Source organism: Phoxinus phoxinus (genome assembly GCF_949152265.1).
Source record: "Phoxinus phoxinus genome assembly, chromosome: 7".
NCBI lineage: Eukaryota > Metazoa > Chordata > Actinopteri > Cypriniformes > Leuciscidae > Phoxinus > Phoxinus phoxinus.
In genome coordinates, this window is record NC_136882.1 from 29,014,738 (window position 1) to 29,036,448 (window position 21,711).

At 36.3% G+C, this 21,711-nt stretch overlaps 2 protein-coding genes across 4 annotated transcripts; one reads left to right on the plus strand and one right to left on the minus strand.

Moving 5' to 3' along the window:
• Positions 1-231: 231 nt before the first annotated feature.
• On the minus strand, positions 232-4,171 carry mettl21cb (methyltransferase 21C, AARS1 lysine b). Of its 2 annotated transcripts, none has more exons than XM_079618152.1 (6): positions 4,029-4,171; positions 3,613-3,747; positions 2,954-3,117; positions 1,587-1,704; positions 1,178-1,449; positions 232-1,062 (listed from the first exon to the last, which is right to left on the minus strand). In XM_079618152.1, exons 1-6 carry the CDS (start codon positions 4,075-4,077, stop codon positions 943-945), a joined length of 858 nt encoding a protein of 285 aa, XP_079474278.1. In that variant the 5' UTR covers positions 4,078-4,171; the 3' UTR covers positions 232-942. The 2 variants fall into 2 exon arrangements, with proteins under 2 accessions (XP_079474278.1, XP_079474279.1); XM_079618153.1 differs by having other exon boundaries at positions 264-1,062; positions 3,613-3,744; positions 4,029-4,156.
• A 7,381-nt stretch (positions 4,172-11,552) lies between these two features.
• Positions 11,553-21,271, plus strand: jam2b (junctional adhesion molecule 2b). Of its 2 annotated transcripts, none has more exons than XM_079618104.1 (10): positions 11,553-11,738; positions 16,077-16,142; positions 16,229-16,339; positions 16,814-16,963; positions 17,236-17,423; positions 17,608-17,716; positions 19,477-19,578; positions 19,699-19,723; positions 19,818-19,851; positions 19,971-21,271. In XM_079618104.1, the coding sequence occupies exons 1-10, from the start codon at positions 11,687-11,689 to the stop codon at positions 20,007-20,009; spliced, it is 876 nt and encodes a 291-aa protein (XP_079474230.1). In that variant the 5' UTR covers positions 11,553-11,686; the 3' UTR covers positions 20,010-21,271. The 2 variants fall into 2 exon arrangements, with proteins under 2 accessions (XP_079474230.1, XP_079474231.1); XM_079618105.1 differs by having other exon boundaries at positions 11,605-11,738; positions 19,821-19,851; positions 19,971-20,148.
• The last annotated feature ends 440 nt before the right edge of the window (positions 21,272-21,711 follow it).

The following is a 21,711-nucleotide window of genomic DNA, read 5'->3' on the forward strand; positions in this document are numbered from 1 at the left end:
TTGGGGTCTGTAAAATTATTTTGAAAATGTAATATATTTTCAAATGTAATTCATTCCTGTGATGGCAAAGCTGAAGTTTCAGCATCATTACTCCAGACTTCGGTGTCACATGATTATTCAGATATCTTTCTAATATGTTGATTGGGTGCTCAAGAAACATCTCATTATTATCAATGTTGAAAACAGTGCTGCTTATTTTTGTGCAAACTGATTTTTTCAGGACTCTTTGATGAATAGAAAGCTCAAGAGAACAGCATTTATTTGGAATAGAAATCTTTGGAAAAATGTAGAAATTTATTTGGATTAGAAAAAACCCATATATGAATAAAAGTATCCATTTATTTTAAACAAATACTGACTACCAACTTTTGAAAGGTAGCATAGGGTAGTGCAAAAAGTATTTTAATAATAACAATGACAGTATATGAATGATGGCTCGCATACAAATTTGGGAACAAAACTGCAAAACCAACAGTTTTCAGTCTGAAAAAAAATGTTTTCTACGGAAGCCTGTTTCAAACTTGAATTAATACAACAGATTACTTATTTTTAAATATCAGTTAAAATAAGAAATAGAAAATTGTGAGAAATTGTTGCTTTGAGAGACAAATTGATAATTACAACTATGATTTAAAAAAAAAGAAAATTTTTAAACTGAAAACTTTTTAAAAGTGAAAAGAAGCTTCCATAGTTTTTACTAAACACATAAAATCATACATGTATCCACTTTTTCATCCCCTTTTTTGAGATGCAATATTGACAGGAATTGTAGCGTTCCGTCGTTTATTGTAACTTCATAGATGGCCAACAGGTGGAGCACCTTCCATTCAGTATTGGGGCTGCTGGACTCATTTATTCATGTATAATCTCTCATGTCGAATACATTTCTTGCTACACATCATGTTGTTGGTTCTCTCTGTTCTCCTTCTCTCTCATTTGGGCTCACTTCCTTGCAGTGGCCTGGTAGATCCTTACATCCTCTAGTGGGATCTCTTCCAGCAATGTAACGTTAAAAACATTTTTGAAGTTTTCAATGAAACGCAGGTCAGATTGGAATCTCACCTGTTGGAAACAAGACATCGAGAGATGGTCTTATAAAAGAGACTAACTCAGACCCTTATACATTTAACATGTTAGCTCAAATGAATGGCTAAATGAAAAACATACAGAGCCTGACCTTATTTGCCAACAGTACGGTGGTTCCTGGCTTGCAGAAGTACTGCATGGTGATCAGTAGATCTTCCAGAAAGTTGTGATGATAAACCACGTCTGTACACAGCACATAGTTGTAATGGTAGACAGAGCTGGGAAAGTTTAGTTTCACATCCTGACCCCAGGTCAGAGCCGCCACCTGAGGTGTGTACCTGCAACGGCCCCGCGTGTTGCGCGAAAGGTTAAAGTTCAGATTTGACAAGACATCGGGCAGATCTGTGGCCGTGACCCAGGCACCTTGATGCAAAAAATTTTTTTTTAAGACTTTAGTACACGGGAACAAATAGTCAAATAAGTAATTTAAAGTCAAATCAACCTTTAAACTTTTACATAATTGTGAGAAAAAAAATGTCGGTTAGGTTACGTAGGCCTACCCAGAAAACTTGCCACTATGGACACCAGTCCTGTTCCCGCTCCAAGTTCCAGCACTGCTTTATCCAGCAGATCAACCTGTTCCCGGTTCTTCTCCAAATACCGACAGAGAGCCACAGCCTATGTGCACACACACACACATGCAATCCGAGCTAACACCTATGCCACAGAACTCATAATAAGGGCTTTTCACACTTGAAACAGTTAACCCAGGGTCATTCTCAACCCTGGGTAAACCTGGGTTATCTTGCTGACATTTTACATGGTATAAAGTCGGCATGAAACGGAAGCTGCAATCGTCTTTTCTTCCCTATTGTGATGTGTAGGCCTATTCAAGTGAAATGGCTTCTCAAACCAAAAAATGTATGGTGAGACATCATTTTGTCCATCAGTCAATCTCATTTGAGTGACAGATTGTAGCCTATAAAAAATTATGTGCACATAAATACTGCCATATTTAATAAAAAAAAGGAATGGTCAATTGTATAGTGACATAGACATTACAGTAATTATTTGCATTTGCAGTTTGTGTCATTTATTGGATGAAAGCAGCACACAGCCTGATTACTTAGAGGCTATAGCATTATGCATCCTCATAGCCTAATTTGCTGACTGCACTATCTACTTTTACCTGAATGGACAAAAGTTTGATTTTTTTGGACAAAAAAATGGTCAATTAATAGGACGCTACATTTTATTCAAAACGGAATATCTTCAGTAGCCTATATTTAGGCTTTAATATGATTTCCCCAAGAATAAACCTATCCTCCATGATTCCTATTATTTTCGACAACAAAGCAATTGAACGTGACAAGCTCGTAATTACAACTTCCGAAATGGGAAAAAGGAAATTTCCGATAGAACGTGAAGGCAGCATAAGCATCTAACTTAGTAAGATTCAAGGTGAACTCATGCCATGTAGGAATTATCGTAAATTTCGAGATTCCGACTTGTAAAAAGCATTATGAGGTAATTCAAGCTCCTACTGGTTCCACGTGACGACTTCCTAACTTGTAAATACGAACTTCCCAGGAGAACTTGAACGCACCAATAGAAACACATAATTCCCAGTCCGTGGAGAAGTCGAGGACATGAACCGCTCCGATTCACTCAAGATGTGACGTGAAGTTTTGTCATCTTGAGAATATGGCAAACGCAGCATAACCGCATCGTTTCACACTGAAGTTTGTCACCTCAATATGCTGGGTTAAACGTTTCTGCAGGGTTTTTTTTAACCTCAGGGTAGGGTGTTAACTCCGCTTCTAAATTATTACAAGTGTAAAACGTTTCTCTACCTGGGGGTTAAAGCGGTGTTTAGAATGGCGATATAGTATCTTGGTATAAAAACAAGCCCTGATGTCTATCTTACGCCTGGCCAGATGACGGCGCCAAAAGAGTCGAGCGATTCTCGGATGCTGATCTCCTGCCCGGTGAAGGAAAAGGTCTCGTTGCCAAGAGAGTAGAAGACACTGGGCTCCCAGGCATTGCGCCTGTTCAGTGCCTCCTTCTGCATGTCTGTGCCCTCCAGATCCTCTGTAAAGAGCACCAGTAAAATGTGTCAGTGCAATCGTATTTATTTGTGTGATCTAATTTGTACGTTTTTGTACAATTTGCTTATGCCCCACTGACGGTTAGGATGATGTTTATGTTTATGTTTTTTTTTTTGTTTGTTTTTTTACATTTCTATGAGAATCACATATCAGACGAATTTCTACGAAATCACCAAATGTAAAATAGTTACATTTTCTCATGAGATCGGGTTACAAGTCTTTGAGGTGAAGTAACGTTATAGTCAAGTTTTAAGTGTTTAAGTGTGATGAGTGTAGGCTAACTCAAGTCTCAGATCTACAAATCATGTTGGTATTTTTTTCATCTAAAAAAAGAAAATAAGTTTTAATAGGCCTGCTATACCATAATAGAAATAAAAAAAATGGAAATATGTTACATAATGCATTTTTATTCACTGATTTTTGGATTCCACTGTCATATTTCCTCACATATCTCATTCTCAATTCTCTACTTATTTACCTTCCTCTTGGTTGTTTGGTGGTGGTTTTTCAGGGACTGGTTGCTTCGCGATTCCTTTTTTCTGCACATTTAGACCTGTCCCTCCATCTGTCTCCATTACAAAATCAAGTCCAAATGTCTTCACGCTCAGTACTGCTATCATGTTGGAAGAATCACATTTTTAATTCTCAATCAATTTCTCAAAAAAACGTTCTCATTACCAGCTAAATGCTTTGACTCCAAGCCTTTCTCCAGTGCTTCCATAAACTTCTCGGATGCAGTTTTTTGGAGTAGCCTAGTTATTGAATAGCACCCAAAACAAAGCAAAATTCCATAGGAAATAAATGTAACCCTAAACTAGTATCAGTAACAAACAGCGATGCAAATGAAATCACACTCACATACTGTCACAATTACATAGAAACACAAAAACAGACCTGATGCTTGACAGTTGACATCCTCAGGGCAAATATAAAGAAGCAGCATGGAAGCACTATTTAGATGTGCAGTTAGTTAAGAGAGAGAGAGAGATAGAGAGAGAATTGCATGCTGTGTCAAAGCCATTTAATTCCACAGCTCTGAGTACAATCCTCTCCTCAGGGATCACTGATCCCTCTCACTGGATCCAGAGTTTACGGAAACACAGAGATGTAGACAGTTGGGGAAAGATGGCTGTAGGTATTTGTGTTTGTCCTCATGTTGACTTCATTGGGAGCCAGTTTTTTTTAAATATCTATCTTATGATCCATGAAGGCATATCCCTTTACTCAGCCTGTGCTGGCTCTGGCAGATATACTGTGGCCTGGGATCTTGGAAGCTGAAACTGGGGTCCAATAGCCTGTAGCCTATATGCGCAAATGATAAATTAAGGATGATGAACATTTTACTGTCTGAATTCAAAAATAACCTGAGACTGGACTGAGAAAACATAATGTCTGAAATACTAAAGTAATAAGCCAAGAGAGGCTTGGGATTTTACCATAAGGGGTGTGCCATTATAAAATGGCGTCAACATTAATATGACAAGTATTCACAATGTTCAATAAAAAAAGAGTTAAAAAGAATGCACAACTGAATTATCTCCAACAGGTGCAGCAGGATCAAAACGAAAGATATGAAATCTGCACACTGTTGAACTTTTCCATTTATTTGTAAAATAAAACAGCAATGTTTTGAATGTGATAATATCAAGTGGTTAACTCAGCATTGTTGTATCAGTGTTGAAACATCTGTACCATCTGAAGCAAATACAAAAACTTTGTTTAATGGTAAAATGGCTTTCTCACCATTAATAGTTTTTGGTTATGAAACAACATTTCTGAGCATGCACATATTTGGCTATAAGGGTAGCAAGAGGCCAGATGACAAGTATTCATTTCTGACTGAAATGGCTGGAGTGGTTTTGCTTTAGTCACTGCAAATCCTTCACATGTCATCCAATAGCGAAAACACAGCTGCTGAGATAAAATGGAAAACTGACTCAGCCACAAAGAGCAATGTATTATGCCAAAGTAAACTTTAACCCCATATCCCGGAGTGCATGTCGGACAAAGTGTGAGAGACGGCGTTAATCTTTAGATATTCTGATAATAATATCTATATGAACCATTAGCCTACATAAAGTACAAGGCAAAACTAGGCAAACAAGGCAAATTACAGCAACGGGTTCTATTTTACTATGCAAAAAGTGCATAGAAAAGCAAAAAGCTCACAGGAAAATGCACATTGAGAACAGAATAATCAGTTACTAATATTGTATTAGTTCTCTCTTGTTATTGCATGTGTTCATAATTTCTGTGTACGACAACCTGGCCAAAAATTCTGTCCACACAATTTTGTATGTTTCATTGCTTTCATAAAACAAGCACAACTCCAAGCACAACAAGCACAACAACTCCAAGCACAAAAATGCTTGCAAATACTTTAACAAATGTTTAATAATATTTGAATAATTTTTGTAGGCCAGACATCACGTTTATTCACTATTGTGTGTGTGTGTGTGTGTGTGTGTGTGTGTGTGTGTGTGTGTGTGTGTGTGTGTGTGTGTGTGTGTGTAAAACATGAAATGACATGTTACTTAAAAAAGAACATTTTTAAAAATGTATTAATATTTATAAAATTATACTGCCAAAAGCAAAGTTTTTCTTCAGCTTCATGTTGTCATATGACCCAGCTGTCAATAACCACTGATTTAAGTCTTCTCTAGTCACTATTTGTATTTATTTATTTATTTTAATGTAAAGTCAAGTTATTTCGCAAGTCTGTTTGGTGATGCTAGTGGCACAGAAATCATGCACTAAAGTTTCAAAATGTTTAACATTATTATTGTCCCAGGGTCCACCACTGGCTTCACAACAAATGCGTCTGTCAGACCAAGTGGCTCTCTCTTTATCCCATAGATGATGCATAGAAACATGGGAATCCTGGCATTCCTGGGCAGATGATGGGATGGAAAACAGCCTGCATGGTAGGCTCATGGTGATGAGAGCTATTAGCGTACAAGCGCCTTGCTAAAGCCTCTGTGAAGCTTTAGCAAAAAGCTCTGTGAGGATTTAACATTGAGTGTCCTTTCAGTTAACAGCTAAATGAGTCAGCTATTGGCATGAAAATTACAGCAATAAAATATAATAAAAGACCATAATAAAAGTTTTTTTCAATTTTATTTAATACCTTTTTACAATAGCAAGTAAACAATGAAATGACTTACAATATACAAGACAATACAATATTAACAAATGAATCAGTTGTGGTGTATAAAAATGTATGTTTATTATTATTATTTTTTGTTTTAAATTACTTTTTAAAAATTGCAATAATAATAATAAATATTATTATTATTATTTACATTTTCTTCATAAAAGACACTGTAAAGCCTCCAGGCTGTCTAAAGTGGACAGGAACAGATGAATGGTTTGAGGATTTTGCATGGAACATCATTGATCGTCAGATCACCTGAAAAGAAAAAAACAAAGCTTTGTTGAACTAATAAAACAGATCATAAAAAGAAATAAAGCATCTCTATAAGAGATGTATAATTAAAATTAAACCCTAGGATCATCTCTGTGACAAGAGCAACACATTTTTTATTTTTGTTAATTGTTGTTTGGCGGCAACACTTACTCAGTATCTCAACACAATTCTCCTCCACAAGTCCACCTCCCTGTGGACATATCACCACATTACAATCATCATTCAATAAAGCCTCTAAGTTTACATTACACTTTACAGCGGCTTGGTGAAGGCAACTGTCAATCTGAGATGGCTTACCAGTCTGTAATGTCAGTCTTTGTTCCTTTCATGGTTCCATTACTTCTTCCGGAACATCATCCACGATATAGTCCCCCTCGAGTGTAGGCTCCTCTAATAACATTTCCTCTTTTTCAGATTCCACCTTCATCTCCATCTCAGCTACAGACTCTAACTCTTCTACAGGATCCTCCACAGGTTCCTCTACAGGTTCCTCCACAGGCACGCTGTTTCTGTTCATCTGCATGGCAACTATTTCCGGCATAGGGTCTAGTTCTGTCTCTGGTGTCTCTTCACTTATATAATCTGCCTCTAGCACAGGTTCCTCCACTATAACTGACGTCTCTTCTGTTACTTTGTGTTCCTCTATTGCCTCTGGCTCCAGCACCGCAACAGGTTCATCCTGCATCAGAGGACCTTGTTCTGCTTCAGTCAGATCATCTTCCTCTATCACATGTTCCTCCATTATCACTGACATCCCTTGTTCCTCTGTCTCTGGGTCCAGCACATCTGCAACAGGTTCATCCTGCATCAGAGGACCTTGTTCTGCTTCAGTCAGATCATCTTCCTCTATCACAGGTTCCTCCATTATCACTGACATCTCTTGTTCCTCTGTCTCTGGGTCCAGCACATCTGCAACAGGTTCATCCTGCATCAGAGGACCTTGTTCTGCTTCAGTCAGATCATCTTCCTCTATCACAGGTTCCTCCATTATCACTGACATCTCTTGTTCCTCTGTCTCTGGGTCCAGCACATCTGCAACAGGTTCATCCTGCATCAGAGGACCTTGTTCTGCTTCAGTCAGATCATCTTCCTCTATCACAGGTTCCTCCATTATCACTGACATCTCTTGTTCCTCTGTCTCTGGGTCCAGCACATCTGCAACAGGTTCATCCTGCATCAGAGGACCTTGTTCTGCTTCAGTCAGATCATCTTCCTCTATCACAGGTTCCTCCATTATCACTGACATCTCTTGTTCCTCTGTCTCTGGGTCCAGCACATCTGCAACAGGTTCATCCTGCATCAGAGGACCTTGTTCTGCTTCAGTCAGATCATCTTCCTCTATCACAGGTTCCTCCATTATCACTGACATCCCTTGTTCCTCTGTCTCTGGGTCCAGCACATCTGCAACAGGTTCATCCTGCATCAGAGGACCTTGTTCTTCTTCAGTCAGATCATCTTCCTCTATCACAGGTTCCTCCATTATCACTGACATCTCTTGTTCCTCTGTCTCTGGGTCCAGCACATCTGCAACAGGTTCATCCTGCATCAGAGGACCTTGTTCTGCTTCAGTCAGATCATCTTCCTCTATCACATGTTCCTCCATTATCACTGACATCTCTTGTTCCTCTGTCTCTGGGTCCAGCACATCTGCAACAGGTTCATCCTGCATCAGAGGACCTTGTTCTGCTTCAGTCAGATCATCTTCCTCTATCACAGGTTCCTCCACTCTCACTGACGTCTCTTGTTCCTCCAATGTCTCTGGGTCCAGCACATCTGCAACAGGTTCATCCTGAATCAGAGGACCTTGTTCTGCTTCAGTCAGATCCTCTTCCTTTATCCCAGGTTCCTCGACTCTGACTGACGTCTCTTCTCTGTGTTCCTCTATTGTTTCTGGCTTCAGCACATCTGCAACAGGTTCGTCCTGCTTCAAAGGACCTGGTTCTGCTTCAGTCAGATTATCTGCCTCTATCACAGGTTCCTCCACTCTAACTGGCGTCTTTTCTGTTACTCTGTGTTCCTCTATTGTCTCTGGCTCCAGCATATCTGGAACAGGTTCATGCTTAAAAGGACCATGTTCTGCTTCTGTGTGCTGTACTATTGGTTCTTTTTTAACCACTGGCAAAACATCCTCCTTGACCACATGATCAAAAGGCAAATCTCTAAACGGCAGCGTTTTATCCTGAACTGGTGGACTGGCGGAAGCTACAGAGTTGTGATGAGAAAGTAATAATGTTAATCAATCTAGCAATTAAATATAGTTATTCACCTCTTTTATGATTCATTTTATTAATTTAGATAATGATACTTCAACAACAACAACAAAAATCTAAACACAGTGTTTACTGAAAATAGGACAAACTGTTCATTATTAAACTAACACAGTTAATATTAACGGTATATTTGGACGATAGTATAACTAGAGCACAAATCATACCTGTTAAGGTGAGAACCAGCAAAAGTAATTTTCTCATCTTGCCAAAAATCTCCAAAGAGTTGCTTTCTGAAAGAGAATAAGAGATGTAACCCAACTTGTTATTTTAGTTTCACTTAATAAAGTAAGACTAGAATTCATACAATTATTATTCATTTAACAGGATTCCACTACACGTTAAGAGAAGAAACGTTATTAAATGAACGGATTCTTTTGGCCCTCTATAGCGGTGAAAAAACAAAACTGAACATTGTTTTGGTTGTGCTTCGGCTCTGTGTGACTGTGCGGATGAATATGGTTATTTTTTATAACTAAAGAGAGAGAGATACTACTCATAAATCATTCACCAAGGCTATAACCAGTTCAGAAAGGATACCAAGCTGAAGACGTTGTACTTAGGCCTATAGGCTACCCATAATATACATGGTAGCTACTTCCTTGAAAATAAATTCCAACACAGATCTACAACAACCTATAATGAAATAACCCTTCACAAAAGATAATGCTTTACAATGAAGTATTTTCAATAAAATACCTCACTTGTCTGTTGAGTAATAAAAACATAATCTCCGCGTCGCTTTTACAACATTTCAAATTCCTTATTGCTATCTCTAAAAAGCCAAGCCCATGCACACATTTAAATTCACAAAAATAAACAGATGGAAACCGAGCCGGTACTGAGCTTGTCTGAGTTTATTATAAAATGTAAGACAAAAATAATGTTTTCGGACATGAAAGTATAGATGTTATCTTTTGTTTTGCTAAAAAATTAATCACTAACACCAAACTGCCAATAATGTAAACCACTGGGAGACCGCAAACGGCTGCCATTCACTGTATTGCATTAATAAAAAGCCAGTTAATATAAAGATTTGTAATAAAAAGTATATTTCCAAAATTACGTTTTAATAGTATTTTCGTGCAGTGACGTGGGGGCAGGAAAATGTGTGACATAGCTCTAACTATACCCAATGTAGCCTGAGCAACTTTTCTCCATTTACGAATATGATAAGATATGCAATTTCCCTCGAAAACCATCCCTCTATAGGTCTAAAATATAATAATAGGCTCATAATAAATCAAGGTAAGACAAAAACATGGTTTGGAAGAAGGACTGATGATGTATTGACTGATTATTTAAATTTAGTTAATTTTGAACAAAAATGTTACACAGTGTACCTTTAAGTTAACATCACTGAATCAACCAAAATACACCAAGTTACACGCCAAACACATTTAAGTGGTTAGATCAGATTAACATTACAGATTAACATCCTTTGTTTGAAACAAAATCAAACAATTATTTTGAAACAAAATCACTGCAATGAAAGAAAGAAAGAAAGAAAGAAGGTAAGAAAAAAAGAAAGAAAGAAAGAAAGAAAGAAAGAAAGAAAGAAAGAAAGAAAGAACGAAAGAAAAAGTTTTTCTTCAGAAATATGTAGGTGGTTATTCTTACCTGTGTTGATTTTGCTGGTCTGTATTGACTCTTCACTTGTGTTTTTCTCAATGCTGTGGGATAAAATCAGTGCGTCTTATAAAATACATTATTTACAACCCTTTTACAACCTTTGTCTTGTCACGTTTCTGAAAGTACAATAGCTTTTGCCATCACATGCTTCAACACGTTTTATGTTTATCTAAATAACATCTCATTATATTTCATTATTGTTTGCTTCTCTTGTAAACTTTTGTTTTTAAGGTCAGAGTACCAGATCACTTCCTTATGAGATATACAAAGTTTAGAGATTGGATTCTTTCTTTCTTTCTTTCTTTCTTTCTTTCTTTCTTTCTTTCTTTCTTTCTTTCTTTCTTTCTTTCTTTCTTTCTTTCTTTCTTTCTTTCTTTCTTTCTTTCTTTCTTTCAAATTAATTTGACCTAGTTTGAGAACAAATCTCTCCCCCCCCCACACACAATAACAGTGGAGTGGTGCATTTCGGTTGGGCGTGTGTGTGTGTGTGTGTGTGAATAACATGCACATGTGTGGATTTGACATCAGCACAACAACTGATACTGTGGACAGGTGTTGATGCCATCATACTGAGGAAATGAATACTGTGGGTAAAGCAGCTGTCAAAAGTTTCATACCCACAAGTGTGTGAGGTCTCAAAATCAACATCCATGAACAATGCATCCCTGTTCCTGAAACCTAAACCCATAGGAGTGCAAAACAGCATATTATCTCTCTCATGTTATCTTAATTGCACACGTGTGGATTGTTCAGAATTATGGCAGACAAATACATTGTATTAAGCCAAACATTTCCCTGAAAGGGAAGCTCATAAAACATGAAGCCAAACTGAGAGACTTCAGCACTTGTTTACCATGAAAAATGTCATTACAGTTGGCTAATATGATATTATTGTCATAATAGAAAGTAAGTAAAATTATAGAAAAATGTGGGAAATATAGCCTATTGTTTTAATAGGCCTAATTTAGGAATAGGAATAGGAAATAACAATATTTTGAAACTGGTTCGCTTGCCTAAAAAGATTATAATAAATATCATAAGGAATAAGATTTTTCATGTTGTAAATATGTCGCTCATATGCAAAGCAACGACACAACACATGTCTCAGTGCATCTGCGTCGTGCTCGCGCAGCGTTCTGGTTCTGACGAGAGCGCGCAAACCATCTTGAAGAACTTCCAAAGAGCGAGAAACACATCAGACTCTCCACGCGCCGGACGATCTGAAGATGAGCACAACACACATACTAACCTTTCCCGCTCTTCTCATGCTGCTCTACAGTAAGTATATTGATGATGCTTGTATTTCTCAATATCCGATGCTCTTTATGAGGTGTGGTGTGTCGTGGACGTTTTAAAAGAAATAATTTTTGATTCTAACTGAAATGGTGGGAACTCTAAGGTGTGAGCTGTAAAACACAGATCCTAACTTTCATTAGTAATTTGAATCTACATTTAGCCCTGTTAATAATGTTTTTAAAAATGCATTAAATTATGTTTACTGTTAGCCATGCGAATAGAATCGGCTGCTACACTGAATATAAAAACATCTACATGCTTAAAATGTATTACAAATATTACAAATAATATAAATACTATGTTATGTATATATCATTATTACTTGTTTTATTTTTAATTGTTTTATTTTATTTGTGTCTTGACATAAATAATTGTGTGTGTGTGTGTGTGTGTGTGCGTGTGCGTGTGCGTGTGTGTGTGTGTGTGTGTGTGTGTGGTTTAGGTAAACACGTTATGTAGACAAAATGTCCCCACAAATGTGACAATTTCCAAAATCCTTGACCTCGTGGGGACATTTTTTGGTCCCCATGCGGAAAACAGCTTACATCATACAAAGTAATGTTTTTGAAAATCTAAACATGCAGAACGTTTTTTGTGATAGGTTTAGGGGATAGAAAATACAATTTGTACAGTATAAAAATCATTACGCCTATAAAATAAAAATCATTATGTCTATGGAATGTCCCCATAAAACATGAAAACCCATGACGTGTGTGTGTGTATATACAGGTTTATATTACATTGTGGGGACCAGAAGGATAGCAAAACCTGAAATCAGCCATTGGTCCCCACAAGGGAAATGGATTAATAAACAAATATTTTTTGAAAATGTAAAAATGCAGCAAATTTTCTATGATGGGTAGGTTTAGGGGATAGAAATCCTTACGCTTATGGAGATAGCGAAACAGAGTTTTGTGTGTGTGTGCGTGTGCGTGTTTTCAAAGAGAGATGGATGCTTTGAGGGTCTGGATAGAATGGGTGGGGGTCTTGAAAGACACTGTGTTTACACAAACTTCTTAAACAGCATTTGAACACATGAGATCCTGAAGGTGATAAAATGTCCAGATCTGAACTTCAGTCTGATGTGGCAGGGACCCTTTCATGTCGCTGATGCCCCTTGCCTGACTCCTTGTGTATTGGTCATTATCATGAAGATTATGGTTGCCCGGCATAACTTGAAAAATGCTTGCTCCCACCCTAGAAAGATCTAAATATATGTTTTACAAATTATGTAACAATTTACTTTTTCCAAAGATGTTAAAAGAGTGATAAATGTAGCTAAAAAATGTTAGGTTCATTTTCATAACATTGATTGACTTTATTCTGAGAACTTTCAGATCTCGTGCCGAGTGCTAGTTATAGGGTTGCTAAATACCTTGTGGGGTGGTCTGTGATTTTAACTCTAGTCCTCTTCCAGCTGAAGGGGTTTTAAGTTACAGCAGCACAGTACGTCTTTGTATCTCTGGGTAAAAAGACCCTCCACACCTTTTCTCTCTCTTGTCACATATGCAACTCAGTTCTTTTCTACATGGCTATAGAAAGGGAGCTACACAGATAAAAGGAAAGTATTTCCCCAGAAGTGCATGTTTTTCAGTGTGTGTGGAGGTTATCAGGTCTGGTTTGTACTGCCACCCCCCACAGCCAGACTGTGTCAGAAGAACATCCATCCATTACGTAAATTCCTACACATCCCTGTTCCTGGCACCACCAGAGCAGGGAGTGAGTGTTAGTGAGGTTTCACAATTGAGGAAAAACTTCAGTGTGTTTTAACTTCTCTTCACTCTATTCCTTATTTACTTCAACATTATATAGTATTGCTCTGGGGCATAGTATAGAAAACTTGTAACAATTTCCTAAAAGGTTCCATTAATTAACAATGCATTAACTAACTTTAACAATGAGCAATACATTTGTTACAGTATATGTTCATCTTTGTTCACGTTAATTAATAACTTTTAATTGTTAGTTCATGTTAGCTCAGGTCCATTAAGAATTATTAAAAGATACAACTTGTTTTTTAATAATGTATTAGTAAATGCTGTTAATTTATAACTATTATTATTAATAAATGCTTTAGAAGTATTTTCAATAGTTTATGTTAACCGTTGTAGTTAACTTTAGAACCTCTTTGTAAAGTATAATCAAACATACAGGCTTGATTAAAATAATCTCATTTAAAGGAATGTTTGTGATTACACTGTAAACATTTATTTTTTTTGTGAATTTTACAGAAAAATTAAAAATGGCAACGGTGGTTGCCAGACCTATTAAAATGCAGAAGCAACAATTTAAGTTTTACACTTTAAGGCGAGACACTACAGGTGAATAGGGTACAATTTAAAAATAATAGATATCACCATGACACTTCCTCAGTTGATTACTTACACAAGTTCATAAAAAAATGTATTACAAGTTTTTGAAATTTGTATGTTTAATTATGCAAATTAGGTATTATCTCATTAAATATGCACACTTTTGCATATATTTTCGGTAGATAGATCTGAACATATGATAAAGCCAGGTGCAAAATTCTTTTTTCATTTTGTTTACACACAAGATGAAAAAAGATGTTCAGAGGGATTTCAGGATATATGCTTTCATTACCTAGGAAATCAAAATATACTGTCCATAGCCTTAAAAAATCGATTTTCACCATATTTTTGGGATTAAAATGTCCCATAAATCAGGCCAGGAATGATTTATTAACAAATCCCTCTGAACATATCTTCAGAATACTGCTAAGTGTATAACTGGAAAATTTGGTGTACATGGGTGCTACATAGGCTGAGATGTTTCTACTGGAGGATGACAAAAAAACCATTTTGAGAAAAAGGCATTTTGTAATGTAAAAAATCATACTTTTTTAGTAGAAACAACTATTTACTGACACAATATCTTATCAAATAATTAGCAACAACAATACAAACCACCTAAATCACATCAAAACTTATAAACACAGCATTTATGGCCTTTAACTGAGCAGAAAAACAGTCAAAAACACACATCTAAGTGTCAGAGCGCATCACGTGATGCATCTGAACCAATCACGTTGTCAGAAATTGACATCAGCCAATGAGATTTCGCTTTTAGGGTTAAATGCCCATTTTACTTTCACGATTGGTTGCTGATTAAAAGGAAATGACCATATTTGGACCCGACAGCATTGTACAGAAGAGAGAGAGCTTTCCAGACATGTGCGTGATTAAAGGAAGAACACAGAGATCGCGGAGCAGCGCGTTGATTTAGAACGCCAACTTTTGTTGAATTTCGGAGAAATCTATAGACGCAAATAGACAAAGTGTAGTAAAATAAAGACCTAAATGTGTATTTTGGACTTTTTTTCACCACAAGTCTGAAAGAAGACATGTTATTGAAGACAAATAGCCTAAAATCTCAAAATTGACCAGTGAAAAAAAAACTATGTTTTTGCCTGCCGTGTCTCGCCTTAACTGAAATAATGTTAATATACCAAATAAAATCTGCCCTTTACCTTTATAGTAAACCAACAACTGGCTTAAATACACAGATGGTGAAGAGAAAACTAGTAAAAGAAACAGTTATTTCAATGAATAACTGTCAAATAAGAGCTGTGAACACAGAGAATTGTGGAAATGTCAATTTATGTTTTTTTTTTCAGTTATGACTTATTTTCACTTCCAAAAGTGTACATTGTATTTTACTGTAAAATTACATGAAATATCCCATTAGATCTATTTCAGTTTTTCGCCGTATAGCCTAGTCAGGTAACGTACCGTTAAAAATGAACAGCTTTTTACTGTAGCATTTTAGTCTTTTACTGTCAAAATTAGGATTTTTTTTACTGTGTAAATTAAGCTATATGAACAGTGCAACACTCTTAAAAACAAAGGTTGCAAAGTTTTTTTTTTTTTTTTCACAGCAATGCCATAGAAGAACCGTCTTTGGTTCCCCAGAGAAACTAAAACTTTTCTCATAGTCTTAAAGGGATAGTTCACTTTAAAATGAAAATTCTGTCATCATATACTCACCCTCAAGTTGTTTCAAACCTGTATGAATTTCTTTCTTCTGCTGAACACAAAGGAAGATATTTTGAAAAATGTCAGTAACAAAACAGTTAACTGGTCCCAATGACTTCCATAGTATTTTGTTTTCCTACTATGGAAGTCAATGGGACCTGGTAACTGTTTGGTTACTGACATTTTTCAAAATATCTTCCTTTGTGTATAGTCTTTCATTGTAGGTGGATTTGTTTTTTCTACAAATTAAGTTTGCTATTATAAAAATGCTGTGGGAGTGTGTTACAACATTCATGTGTTTGTTTGTATCTTTTCTATCCTCCAGTTCCTAGCTCAGATCCTGTTACTGTGACGACAAGCAAAGCAAAAGTGGAAGTACATGAAAACACAAGTGAGTTCTTTAGTCTTCAGATAATCAGCTGGACGTGTTTAAAAGCTTTCAGAACATATTGATTTGACACTTTTATCTGTTCAAAGATGCTGTCCTTTCATGTGAGTTCAGGACAGAGAAAGAAACAAACCCACGTGTTGAATGGAAGAAGAGAGGCAAAGAGGTTTCATATGTTTATTTTGATGGCGATTTTACAGGTTTGTTGTTGTTTAGCACAGTCCCTTATCTCTCTTATTTGAATATAGCTTTAGTTTAGATATTTTATGAAATCTTTTAAAAGGAAAAGTGTGTCATTCACACCACTTGTGGCACCAAATGACAATCTGTTTGGTGCGGTCACATCTGGGAAATTTCTGGGAAATTTTACGAGCAAAAAAAGTCCTTTGTCAGTAGTGTAATGATGATGTATGAAGCTCACACAGAAGTCACTTTAAAATCAAGCACCTTTTTTCGGTCGATGCTGAACCCATTGCAAAATCTGTGACGGGAAATCTTTCACTCTCATGTGAAACTTCTGATCGCACAGATTCCTACTAGATTTCGTCCACGAAACTCTACCAAGCAATTGTAAATGTGACTGCACCCTAACAATGTGTCTGTGAACAGTACTTTCATTCACATATAGTATGTTTTTTCTTCAGAATGTTCTGACTTACTCTCACCATTACCAGGTGCATTTAAGAGCCGTGCGTCCATCGACGGGGCAACAATGACCCTCCGTGGTGTCACACAGAAAGACTCGGGAGTGTATCATTGCGAAGTCACAGCCCGCCAAGACAAAATCAAGCTGGGGGAGGTCACCGTCACCCTCATTGTGCTTGGTGGGAATGAAAATCTTGCACACTTATTTCCATTATTTACATGTGCAGCAAACAATACACTCTTAAAAATAAAGGTTCCCCCCCAAAAAAAAAAAAGCATTTTCACAGCGATGCCATAGAAGAACCATTTTTGGTTCCCCAAAGAACCAATCAATAAACAGTTGAGTTAAGTCTGAATAACCTTTATTTTTAAGAGTCAGTGTATTCATAACTCCTTGTCTTAAACATAACCTTTCTGTCAGTGAGCAGTATGATCTCTCTTACATGGACAGTGCCGCCACATGCGCCGTCATGTGAGGTTCCAGAAAAAGTCACGAAAGGATTTTCTGCGGAGCTTCACTGTAAAGACAAACTCAGCATTCCTGCTGCCACCTACAGCTGGTACAAAGACAACAAACCACTTAACATTGGCAAGCCCGCTGATATCAACTACACACTGGACCCCAAAACAGGGACTCTGGTTGGTGTAGTGCTGCTATAATCTCTTTCCATCACATGGGCAAACATTTTGATCAAAACATTGAACTTCCTGTAGCCTTTTCCCTTGACTGCTAACAAACGCTGCATGCTTATTGTTTGGCTTTGATGCATTTATGGCATATGTGATTTATATACACTGTTTCTTTTCCTTTGCGTTTGAACAGAAATTCAAGATGGTATCAAAATCTGATGAGGGTCAGTATCGATGTGAGGCATCCAATGGAGTGGGGGCACCCAAAAGCTGTGCAGGCCGGGTTATGAAGATAACTGAATGTAAGTTATTTACAAATTGGTCATTTAAAGAAATCAATTATACTTGATCTTTTGAAATATTGTTAAAAGAGTAAAATGAAAATGGACAAAGAGGGCATTTAGATCAAAGTCTTAAAGGTACAGTGTCAGAAAAAACAACAACAACAACCTCATGTTCTATTGATGTTGACTATGTTATTTTCGTTTGGGGGTCTAGTGACCCTAATGATAAAAACCTATATCAAAATGCATTTAAAATACATTTATTTCATAGTAAGTAAAGTACAAATTCATTAACATATTTACTGATATATTGCCTGGAGACTTTCTGATATAAATATTATAATTATACTTTATTTGGAGTACTTCTTTATTGCACAATGCACATTTCTACACATTAGTTACACATTAGTAAGGAAAGTATGGTCACTATATAATTTCAGTCTTTAAATGCAGGATACTTTAAATGTACCTAAAGTATATTTGCAATAGTTCCACTTTAGCACAATCAAATATACTTAAGTACATCTTTAGTTGGACCTCAGCACTATTTCCGGATAACAGACTTTTATTCATGCAATAAATTGATAAAAAGTGACAGTATAGACATTTATAATGTTGCAAAAGATTGCTGGTTCAAATAAACAATGTTCTTTTGAACTTTCTATTTATCAAAGAATCCTGAAAACAATCACAAAATTCTTTTGAACATTGGTAATAATAAGAAATGTTTCTTGAGCACCAAAAAAGCATATTGAAATATTGGAGGTTAGAGTAATGGCTGCTGAGAATTCAGCTTTGCCATCACAAGGGTAAATTAGAAATGTAATATATAATATTTCACAATATTACGTTTTTTACTATTTTTTGAATAGTGGAGTTTGGGATAATTTTTACCCCAGCAAAAACATATTGTAGTGTAGGGGAGAGCGGGGCACAACCTAACACTTTTTTGACTTTCTCAGTTTGTATAAATCCACTTGGGGTTCAGAGAATTACATTTTTCCCACATTCATTTCACACGTCTAGTAAAATTATGTGAATTTGTTTCATTAATACAGTGTATACTTTTTTCTTGATTTATCCCAAAAGAATGAAAGTGAAATGTGACATGAAATGGGGTACATTGTAACATGTGAAGGACACATTGTAACATGACCATATGCCAGATTAAAATGTTATCTGATCTAATACAAAAAATATACAAGACAAACTAAAACATTTAGTCAATAAAATACAATTATTAACTTTTTTATATAAAATATCTTTATTCACCCTTTTCTCATGGTTTCTCGATAGAATTCATAAAAGTATTGAATATAATAGCATAGTTCTTCTAATAGGGGCACATTGTAACGCAGTGTTATGACGTTCCCCATCTGCAGAACTGGGATTTAAACCCGGCTAGTGTCTTCTGCTGGTTATATCAGCATTAAACAACTATATCAACTGTTATGATTAAAATAATATCAGATTTGTTTCATTTTAAATAAATACAAAAAACTGAGATGAAAAATTACCTGTTTAAGTAAATGTTCAGAGATATCTTGCAAAGATTTTTTAATTTTTGCCACAATTTTTTTCTCTATATAGTGTTGATATGGCAACTAGTAAATACACTAAGTTTAGTCATGCTGGCATGTGTGGAAAGTTTTAAACCATGTGTGTTACAACTAGCCCTGCGTTAGTTTGTGCCCCGCTCACCTCTAATAGTTTTGATATATAGATAAAAAAAGTGCATATGACCCCATTGCATATCTGTTTGACATGCTCCGTTGCAGATGAGCTGAACATGACAATAGTTATAGCATTAGAAGTGGGAGCGTGCCTGTTGTTTCTCTCGTGCTGTGTGTCCATCTGTCTGTGCTGTCGACGCTGCCGCAGTGAGTGAAACTTCATTCAAAACAGTGTATATAGGCTGTTGGGGAACTTACTATACCTGTTAATGAACCAAAATGTGTCTTGTCTTCATCTACTAACATAAGTCTTGCATTTACCAACAGAGCGTAAAGGAGAGACAATACAAAGGTAAGTCTTTTGCAGTACTTTTTAATGCACTCTAATATAAGAATGAAATATAACAGACCATTTGAAACAGTGGTTATTTCTCTTCACTTTTCAGCAGAACAAAGACCAGCTGTAACCCTCCAACGGATGTAAGTCTTTAAGTTTCCTATTTACAACTTAATAGTCAAATGATACAATAATGAGTTTGAAGAGGCTTCTGTTTATAATAATGGCTGGTCTTCATCAGAATGTTCATCTCTCTCCTCAGCCGAGACGCTACAAACATACACAATCCTTTGTGCTTTGAAGTGTGCACATTTTGGACAGCACCATGCTGACAGAAGTGAATTCAGTTGACCTCAAAGGCTAGAGAATGAAATAGCTATTACATCAAATACGCCTCTATCTCTGCTTTGCTCTAATGGGCCACGAGAGCAGAAACACGCCCCCTGGTGGTGAGGTCTGATTACAGCTGAACAATCCACAACAGACCTAAAGTTAATCTCTGCTGTTACTCTTCTACTACTGTAAAAAGCTTTTTTTTGGATACTGCGTATTATTGTAATATTATTTTGACTTTCGACTACCTAGTGTTTATAGATACTGTACAAATGTTGCACTATTTTATGCCAGATTTGTCCAACGCAGGTTACAGGCAATGGTTTCAATCACCAAGCCACTGAGCAAATGAGCATAAAGGCCGGACTACAGATGTGATGGTCCACTTGATTTGAGCGGAATCAAGCTTGACTTGTCTCAGGATGTCTCTAAAGTCTATTAATTATCACACAATCAATGCTCAGTAGAATTTTATTCTTTTATTCACAGTTACATTGCCTTGTTTTTTTTTTCATGTTTCAATAAATGTCATCGGTATTAGTCTGATGATAGGTATTTCTCAATGAGAGAGAAATATTTACTGTCATGTCATTCAAAAACCTGTATTACTTTTTTTTTCCTTTCTGTTAATCAAAAAAGAAGATATTTTGAAGAACTGGCTTTCACTGTATGGACAAACAACCGAGACATTTCTCAGAACATCTTCTTTTACATTCTACAGAAGAAACAAAGTCAAATTAGCTTGGAACAATTGAAGTGAGGCTACTGCTTTTCTTTTCTTTTTTTTGGGTGAACATTATATTTGTAGCGTGCACAGAAAGCCAAGAGAGAAAATGCCTTTCAGCAACTTCATGCTTGTTTTCTCAGATCTGCACACTTCTCTTTTAATAACAGAAGCAGTTTTAACCAATCGAACACTTTTCACTAGACATGCATAGTGATAACCAAACAGTCCACCATAGAAAACACTACACTATTCCTTTAACATCTAGACAGAGTAAAACAATGTGTTTGAGCTTATTTGACTGTTTGGTTAAGCTGATTTGTGGCTCAAATGAGCCACCAATGTCACCAAAAACTAATGTTTTTTGGTCTTTTGTTACATGATCTTTTATGTAAAATGAAGCAAATGCAAAATTCAGACTTTACTGCAATATCTATTCCTCTTTTTACACAGAATAAATGACTTTAGCATACACTTTCACTGTTAAATAAAGAAATGCACAAATCAGTTTTCCAGGTTGTTTATTTAATCATTGGTTTCAAGGCATCGATAAAAGTCACATCCAAAATCAGTTTTATACAACAAAGTGAGACATGGACTGTAACGCTAGGATCAATCAGCTTGTGAAAAAATCAGAACACTTTATAATATACGGTCATGTGCTTTCTTCGCCAAATATGCACAAACAAACAAGGAATTTGTTGTGGTTTCTAGGAGCACTCGAGAACATACGTAAATAACGCAAGAGAATAGACAGAACAATTAAATAGGATTAGGAATAAAATACCTAAAAAAAACCCCCCAGTACTAGCCTATAGGCTACATAAAGTTGGAGTAAACAGAAGGCTTATTTGCAGATTTGCACATTATACAATGTATGCAACTGTATACTGTAAATATAAAAATTACAAGTATCCAATAATAACTGCGTCGATTTTCACACTTC

Bases quoted from the DNA above. Each gene is read 5' to 3' on its own strand.
- mettl21cb (XM_079618152.1), bottom strand. From the start codon at position 4,077: ATGCTGCTTCTTTATATTTGCCCTGAGGATGTCAACTGTCAAGCATCA. The intron at 3,118-3,612 runs GTAAATAAGTAG...TGCTCTTTACAG, and splicing joins ACCAAACAACCAAGAGGAAG to AGGATCTGGAGGGCACAGAC. The intron at 1,063-1,177 runs GTCAGGCTCTGT...TGTTTCCAACAG, and splicing joins CCGTACTGTTGGCAAATAAG to GTGAGATTCCAATCTGACCT.
- jam2b (XM_079618104.1), top strand. From the start codon at position 11,687: ATGAGCACAACACACATACTAACCTTTCCCGCTCTTCTCATGCTGCTC. The intron at 17,424-17,607 runs GTTGGTGTAGTG...GCGTTTGAACAG, and splicing joins ACCCCAAAACAGGGACTCTG to AAATTCAAGATGGTATCAAA. The intron at 19,852-19,970 runs GTAAGTCTTTAA...CTCTCTCCTCAG, and splicing joins GCTGTAACCCTCCAACGGAT to CCGAGACGCTACAAACATAC.